General features: G+C 40.7%; 1 protein-coding gene across 2 annotated transcripts; it reads left to right on the top strand.

Moving 5' to 3' along the window:
• Nucleotides 1–237: 237 nt before the first annotated feature.
• Nucleotides 238–7,527, top strand: LOC133898983 (aberrant root formation protein 4). Of its 2 annotated transcripts, XM_062339829.1 has the most exons (14): nt 238–424; nt 509–712; nt 816–965; nt 1,971–2,043; nt 2,326–2,504; nt 2,618–2,677; nt 2,802–2,955; nt 3,060–3,119; nt 3,197–3,465; nt 3,544–3,615; nt 3,876–3,953; nt 4,785–4,982; nt 6,215–6,266; nt 6,889–7,527. In XM_062339829.1, exons 1-14 carry the CDS (start codon nt 329–331, stop codon nt 7,098–7,100), a joined length of 1,857 nt encoding a protein of 618 aa, XP_062195813.1. In that variant the 5' UTR covers nt 238–328; the 3' UTR covers nt 7,101–7,527. The 2 variants fall into 2 exon arrangements, with proteins under 2 accessions (XP_062195813.1, XP_062195814.1); XM_062339830.1 differs by lacking the exon at nt 238–424 and having other exon boundaries at nt 582–712; nt 802–965.
• Nucleotides 7,528–8,573: the final 1,046 nt, after the last annotated feature.

The following is an 8,573-nucleotide window of genomic DNA, read 5'->3' as shown; positions in this document are numbered from 1 at the left end:
ATTGCCACATGTGATCACATCTGACAAAACTATTGTTCAAATTTATTAAGGAGAAAAATAAATAGTTTTAATTGTTAAGTGAGTCTGTGTAACCGGTTTTCTAATTAAGGGAGCAAAATTGGATTGAGACCAGAATTGAAGAGTCAGAATGGACCTTTTTTTTTCGCCGTGAAATATGGCGGAAACTATCGCACGGCCTGTAAGGGAATCCCGCGGTCTGGCCCAACGCTACTCCCGTCCAACCACCTCTAAAAAGAAAGAAAGAAAGAAAATAAATAAAAAATAAAAATTCCCATCCATCCTCACACGGCCACACCGCAGCAACTCCATGGCCGCCGGCGACCCCTCCGTCGCCGCCGGGAACGTCCACCCGGATTTCTCCTTTCCCAGCCGCCTCCGCGAAGCACTCGCCGACCTCTCTCAGGTAATCGACCAGCTCACTACCCACCAACCTCTCGAACCCTTCCCCCAAACCCAACTAAACCCTCTCTCTCCGCCTCCGCCCCAGGCGTTCGACTCCGGCGACACCGCGGTCTCCGACTCTGCTGTCGCCGCCGTTTCCGATGTCCTCGATGCCGTAGCCGCCTCCGCTGCCGAGGCCGCTGATGGTGGCGACGGTGATGATGCGCTGCGATTGGATGCGGCGACCAGGGCCTCGGAGGAGCTTCTCCGCGAGGTGCACGCGTTCCTTTCGTGCCCTTCCTCGAACCAGGTTCGTCCTGTGCATTTCATCTGGTCTTCAATGGTGTGTTGTACTGTAATTTTGTGAGTGAGATCATGATTGGTCTCTTGATATCGTAGCTTTCGTGTAACAGATGGCCATTGACGCACTTTCGCTCGTGCTCCCGAAACCTGTAGCGACGCTGGGGGCTCTGATGGGGAGTTGTTGGGACGTTGCCGCCACTATCATCAAGTTATTCGTGACGAATTGCAGCCCGAGGGACATGCTCTCGATCCTCTGTGAGGTTGGTTATGTGTTGATTTATATACGTTTTGGCAATTGGTCGTTAAACGTGTGTCTTGGAGTGCTGATAGTAAATTCCTCTGCACTTGGATGTTTTGGTTGTCCTTTCTCCTCTGGAACTGGAAGAGCTCTAGTCAGTGTTAGCAAGGAGGATTTTAAATTGTGAAATCTGCATCTTCAACTCTATTCATGAGTAAATGTCTGTTGAAGGGCTTAGGTGGTAAATAATTAGTCGGTGAGCAGGAGCATTGCTGCCAGTGTTACTGGAAACCCGTGTCCAATTTTTTTTTTTTTTTTTGAATCGGACACCCCAAATCCAAGTCTAATTTCGACACCTGTGTCGGATTCTGAGTTGTATTTCGTGTGTCAAAATTTTCTTTGGCGAATAGAACACCCAAATCCGAGTTGGATTTCGACACCCGTGTTCGTGTCTAGGTAACACTGATTGCTGCACGAACTGTTTTTACTAGATTTTTGCAGGGGAGTAACATTTTGATTTAGCTTCTGAACTTGATAATGTCAAATGTGGGAGGGCAAGGACAATATATATAAACATGGCTCTTTTCTCATCTAGATGTACTTCAGTATGTGCACTGATTGCCACAGGCTTGTAACTGATGCCCGTTTGGGCTCCAAGATGCTTGATATGGTTCCTTCTCATCAACTAGATCTGGATTAGTTTTACAATATTTAACTATCAACTGATGTAACCTTTAGTCCATAATTGCGTAATGCCAGTGATGTAGCATCTATTCATTCTTAAGCAGTTTATAAGCATCGATAACTTCGATATTCTAGTCCCTTTTTTTCTCTGTCTTTACAACCATGACCTAGGTTTTGATCCCCTTTTACTTTTATTACTACTAATATCTTTTTACTTTTAAATCCTCTTTGTCGGTGGCTTTTGTTGGGTTTTATCTCTAGTCTATCCCAACTTGCTTGTTACTCATATGCTTTTAGTTAAGTGATCTCTTTTCCTTAACCAATTGTATTTGGGTTGAAATAGGCATTAGATACGCCAATGGAATTATTAAATGGCTCAGCCTACTTTGTTCTTCTACTCAATGGGCTTGCTGAAGGTATGTACACTATTGTTTTACGAATGCTTCTACGGTCATTTCTGTGTTCATTATTTGGTAATTGTTGTGCTTGTGGATAACAGGGTCTTGCCTGAGACTTTTGTTTAATATCCACCTCACTAAATTCCACAAAAAAAGTTGAGTATTTGATCCTACAATATGGCCTGTATACATTAGACATACATTCTAGAGATATGTTGCACACCTGTTATCTAAAATATTAGTATCCATGTTCATAAATATGCATCTGATTTCTTCATAACTAGTTGTTCTTTGGGCCAGTGCTTACTTTAATTCAGAGGCGACATATCGAGCAAGTAATGGTGGTGCTTCCTGCTGTCCTTAAAGTTGTGCATGCTACTGTATCAGAATGTGATGAGGAGCATGGAAAGGCTGCTGTTGATCTCTTCAATGCAGCACTTGGAATTGGAAATGCCATTCATGAAATGTGCAAAGCAATGGTTTGTTGATTTAAAAAACTTTTATTAGCTGTTGAATCTTGAATGTTCTTTAATCACCTTGTTCATGACTTACTTGTTCTGATTGATTCTGCATTGTTGTTTGTTTACCCAAGTTTGACAAGAACAAAGAAGATCTCTGTGCTATTCTTGGCCTATACTCACTTCAGAATATAGTGAGTACCGAAATTGAAGTTCTTCTGGGATTTACTTTGCTTTACAATTCACTCTGGTATTATTTCTTTCTTTTTTTCCTAATATGTTCTATAATGGTTCAATGTGGTGCCCTCTTTTTTGCAGGCTCTTATATCGCGAAGCAAGCAGCATGATATTGTCTCTGCTTGTGGTTCGGTTGTTCAACAGCATTCCCGATTTCTTAAATTTTGTGGATTCACATATCTCGGTCTTCTAACTGGTAATGGTGTCACAGCGGCCATTGATAAGCTTTCCAAAGGTGTCTAACTCATCCAATTATTCTCCAGTTTTCTTTTTTGCTCAATGGATTGCATCCAGTTTGCTTTATTTCTAACTGATGCATTTGTTTGCAAAGTGATGTAGATGAAGATGATGATTTTGTGGAGCTTTTTATCTTTGCTATGGATGGTGCAATGCTCTCAGGTGTGATGATAGCAATTTCTTTTGATCATGTGTATTGTTTAGATGCTGCTTGATTACATGCTTCACCTGTTTTACAGCTGTGTGGACATATATGTATGATGACATGTCAGAGCATTCTGGAGCAGAGTTGGAATTAGCACTGAAGAAAGTTCAGGACAACCATATGAAGAAATGGGAAGCAATTAACATGCTTAAATATGTCCTATCCCCAATTAGTTACCCATGGATAATCAAATCCCACTGTATAAACTTGTTGCTGACTCTAGCTGATGGAAATCATATTGAAGAAACCAATGATCATGTAGATTTCACGTCATATGCTCCTCGTATTTTTGCAACACTCAAGGTATTGTTCTATCTTTACTTAGAAATGTAGGAAATTTGTTCAAATCTACTGTATTAACATTTTTAAGGACATTTATAGGCCGTTGAAAGCGTCATGATGGCTGCCCCAGAGGCATTGATGCGGAAAAAAGCTTTTGCTGCTTTGAAAATGGCAAGTACCTTGAATTCTAATTTTGTGTGCGTAGAGAAGACATTGTTGTTCTTTTTTAAATTTTTCTCCACTTTCGGTGCATATTTTTGCAACATGCAAGATGTAGTGTTGTGATTTAATGGACATGAAAAATCATATGGGAAACATGATGACAGCTTGATTTTGAATGGTATCTCTACATTTTATGTTATGTACTCTGGCATTGCTTCATTTCCTTCTTTTTGAATATTTGCATTTAACTGTAACTCTAATTATATCAGGTTATTTCAATGGTGCCATCATCTCAGAGATTTGATATCTTACGAGCTCTCGTAAATAATAGCATGTCCCCTTCCTTGGTGAGAGCACAATTCATATCCTTTGACACTAAGTTCAAGTGATAGATTCTTTATGGGGGTGTTTGGTTGCATACCCCATAAAGCCTGAGCAAATTTTGTCCACGACCAAAGTTGGGGTAGTGCCAAAATTTGGTTTAAAACATTGTGTTTGGTTTGTGGCCAAGCCAAAGTTAGTATAGTGCCAAAATTGAGGTATTATATGGTGTTTGGATTGTAGTCTTGCCAATTTTCTGTCTAAGCGGTGAGCATGGCATGTAGGCTCTATATATCACAACTTTTTTTTTTTTTAGCATCAAAACATATCCAACATGGGTCTTGATTTGTAGATTTAATTACAAGGAGTACAATGGTTTGAACGGATTTGTAATCGGATGTACAGTTTAGCAAATATTGTCATTAGAAAGTTGATAATCCAAAAAGCAATGCATTTAGTGCATCAATTCACTAGTTGACACGTCAGCTAAGGCTGCCCATGCGGCCAAGCCAAATCGCGGGAGTGCGAATCGGCCGCCTAGAAATGGCCCGGCTTCGCTGTTTACTGTAGATGGGCACTGCCAAATTTGTCTGGGTAGGACCAAATGGAGGCCAAAATAGCTGCACTAGGCCAAATTTTGGCTTGGCACATGGGGGCCTTCAACCAAACACACTCAGAATCTCATAATCTATTGTAGGCCAAAAAATTATGACAATATTATGGACCTCAATTCCTTATTTACCTTGATATTAATCTGTTCTGATGGACAATGTGCTTGGAATGGTGGAAACATTGCTGTTAAAAGTTTTACCTTCCTTTTTAACCCCATAAAATTATGACTTGTGTTTACTGCTCAGACTGCAATTCTCTTAGATCTAGTGAGGGAGGAAGTTTTGAGAGAGAGTCGTCGAGATGACAAGGATCGTGCTGAATCTGATGGATTGCAAGATCATGGGGAGTTGCCACCTTGGGCTTCTCATGCTCTTGACTTTGTCGAGCTGATTATGAGGCCTCCAGAAGGTGGTCCTCCTTGCCTTCCTGATCACAGTGAACAGGTACATTTGCTTTTGGTGATTTATTTTTGCTTAAAATAGTGATTGTTTGATGGGTACTAATTCATTGGAGGGATTTGGGGGAGAATTGGGGTGAGAGAGAGATGGCCGGTGACAAGAGCTAGGAGGCGTGAGAGCTTTAGAGTGTTACCCCTTAATTCCTGCTTGCCCTTTATTGATAGACTGCCTCTCTTTATATAGAGATGATAACTTGACCCGTAAGTAACTAATAGATTGGATCCTAGTAGATTGGATCCAATCCTTACAATCTGGAATCTGGAAACTCCCTATTCTACTTAACGGGCAAGTAACCTTGTGGTCCAGTTGGGCCATGGGCCAGATTCTGACCCATGACAGATTGCTTCTTTATAAAGAAAAGAGTTAGAAAAATCCCTTCAATAGGGAAATAAGTCATTTCCCCTCCCAATCTAAAGGGATGGGACCTGATCCCACTCATCCAAACTAGCCCTGAAGCTTTTGCAGATACAATTAGTTGGGGGCCTTGATTGCTCATAGTTGAGTAGTTGGGGGTTCAAATCAACAGCTTTGCTTAGTGTCATGATTGGGCAAACTCAAATATTTAGGAAGCTTTTATCTAAACTTTGTCTGCTGGTGAAATGTGGAGCAAAGCAAATGTGAAGTGCATATGCATCCCTTATTCTAGACCATTCATAGTGCATTGGGATGTATGCCACGCTATTTTAATCTTGAATTAAGACATTGTGTAGCACACCCCTAGGTGCACAACTGAGTTAAAACATGCTATTTGAAGGCTGCAAGGACCAAATTGACCTAGTCCATAGTGGACAAGAATGCAAGCATGCGACACTGCCGTTGCATTTTGTCCCAAAAATAGAGAAGTGCACAAAAGAAAGCATGCATGTGATCTGCAGAATTGAGCCTTGTTGTACTGCTGGTTCTGCAGTTTTATTCTTTACGTATTTGTCACAGCAGTTTTATTCTTTACGTATTTGTCACAGCCATGATGCCTGCTTGGTAAGACCATGTATGTAGCCATGATATCCTGTTTCCTTGCATGTGGTCAAACAAGGTAGTGTTCCAGTGCTATATGTTTACCAATCTTTGATTACTGGGTTCACTGTTCCATATCTAAAATGCTCTGTTATTATACATTTGTACTTATATGACCTACTAACTGCGTTTTACAGCATTGCATGGTTTACGCCTATAAAATAATCTGCTATTGTATTTCACCTCTCCCCATTCGAATGCAGGTATTATCAGCTCTGAACTTGCTCAGATTGATTCTGATAATAGATTCAAGAGGTAACGTCCAAAAATTTAATGTTTACCATTTATCTTCGAATATTGATAATTTGTGACAACCATGATATGACTTTTGTTCTTTCAAAATTCATGCTATGCCTATATTGCATTGAGTACTGCTCATGTAGCAATTATTTAATTCCCATTTATTGTATGCTTGAAATTTTCCAGGTCCATGAATATTTCTTTCTTCAATGTAAAATTTTATTCTGTGATTCTTAATTAAGCATTCTGGTTTCATATTATACATTCTAAGTTGTGACAAACACTACGAACTTTGTTGGCAAAATTGTTAATGCATGCAAGTTTGTAATTCTTGTTCCTATTTTTCATTCTTACACATACATGTCCTTCATGCATATTGATACCTTTCCAAAAGAGCAATGACATTAAAAATCCAGCCACTACGTGGACATGTATGCAGTACCAGTCCCATATAGGGCGTGTAATCAATAAGAAATCCTTTCAAGTTTTTCCATTCTTGTAAACCCACAGAACGTAAGGATGCCGGGTTTGGGGGCACCTAATAAATGGATTAAAGTTTGGATATGGCAGAATGAATCATGGAACATGTCTAAATTGTTTGTTTGATCCACTTTTTTTTCCTTCCTATTTTGGTCAGGATCGAATTTCGGAAAATTGTTCCGGGAAGAAACGTTGCGGAAGGTGCACTCAGAGTGGCTGATCCCACTAAGACCAATCGTCGCAGGAATTCAGTCAGAAAACGAGAAGGATGGTAGTGAGATTGCAGGTCAGATCATGTGCTCGTTAAATCCTGTTCAACTGGTACTGTACCGCTGCATTGAGTTGGTGGAGAAGATGAAATGCTGCTAAGGATTCCGTTTTCCACTCATTTCCATACAATACTAACCACTGCATCGAGGAGGCGAGCAAAATTGGAAAGTTCTTGAGGATTCGAATTTCAGTAGTCTAGGTTATGGCATATAATTGGTAGTGGAATGAAGATAACGTGCTTTACTCTTTCATTTGTATCTGGATTACCCCTTGGGTTGGGCGCGGGGTCGAAGGGCTTGGTTGGAAGGTAAGTTGTGGTTGTTTAGGCTTAGATGTCCTTTTCAGTCCCTTTGCCAGGGAAACTAGTTTCTTTTGTTTAAGTTTGTCAAATGCCGGTTCACGCGTGTCTGCATGAATATATAATGTCAGTATTACAAATTTAGAATGGTTTACCCATGTAAAAGCTACGTACAATCGTGCATCATCCTAACACTACAGCAAATCGTGAGAAATCTCCTTTCTGGAATGTATGTGTTACACGTAAAGTATTACAAATTTAGAATGGTTTACCCATGTAAAAGCTCCGTACAATTTTGCATCATCCTAACACTACAGCAACTCGTAAGAAATCTCCTTTCTGGAATGATGTGCACACGCTCGAGTATGTATGCGGGTACCCCAACCTCTTATGTTGCGTGACCTGGTGAAGAGATTATAAAAGAGCTTTGACTAGGGCATAGACATTCACCTTAACATCCACGCTTGGGAGGTGAGAATCGAATCTTGATTATCTGGATGACAAATGCTCATCTAATCGATATATCTTAAGGATATTCTCACATGGCGAAAGAGAGTCGACCGTCAAGACGCAGACTCGTACAGAGTGCACTAGTCTGCTAAGGTACTTAAACATGTAGGCTTTAAAACATCATTTAGGGTGTACTTGGATGAGCCACCATAATTCAGACCTTCCCTCCTCTTGTGGGCTTGGGTTGCCCTAAAGTAAAAAATGAACACCTACTCTGTCTAGACAGTATTATTATCCTTGAATTGAAGGAAGCATTCCCCTCTTGCAGTTCCACCACCTCCATCATAGCAACCATCTTGAAGAAGCACACGAGACAATTGTAGCTTTTCACCTTGAATATTCCAAGGTTTATCGATTCCACAAGGAACAACAGTTGAATTATCCTAAAACATTATGTAATCAATGACGGAGCCAGGATTTCATCATTGGGTGTGCCTGTTGGACACTTAAAAAATTTTAATCTAATATACAAGTATAAATTTACTAAAAGTACAATGACACAAACCTCAAATCTCAATCATACACCATTGTTTGGATCCGCTTATGCTTACCTGCAGTCTTGCAGCAGGGCTGCCGCCCACGCTAGTCACCACCCGCTGCACACGCCAACCTGCCGCCGCTAGAGCCCAGAGGGATGAGGGTTAGAGAAGGCTTAATTGGACTTGGACTCGGCCGTGGTCTTCTCGTTTGTTTTCTTCTCATTTGTAATGGGCTTGGCTACATAGTTATGATTTTTTGGGCCAAAATTCAGGGTAGTCTAGGGA

This window comes from Phragmites australis, chromosome 18 (genome assembly GCF_958298935.1).
Source record: "Phragmites australis chromosome 18, lpPhrAust1.1, whole genome shotgun sequence".
Classification (NCBI taxonomy): Eukaryota; Viridiplantae; Streptophyta; class Magnoliopsida; order Poales; family Poaceae; genus Phragmites; species Phragmites australis.
This window is presented reverse-complemented; position numbering and strand designations above follow the sequence as displayed.

What these genes read in the sequence shown, in the direction of transcription:
- LOC133898983 (XM_062339829.1), top strand. Translation starts at nt 329, where the DNA reads ATGGCCGCCGGCGACCCCTCCGTCGCCGCCGGGAACGTCCACCCGGAT. An exon ending in GGATGGTGCAATGCTCTCAG is followed by an intron (nt 3,120 to 3,196) that starts GTGTGATGATAG and finishes CCTGTTTTACAG; the next exon opens with CTGTGTGGACATATATGTAT. An exon ending in ATAGCATGTCCCCTTCCTTG is followed by an intron (nt 3,954 to 4,784) that starts GTGAGAGCACAA and finishes TTTACTGCTCAG; the next exon opens with ACTGCAATTCTCTTAGATCT.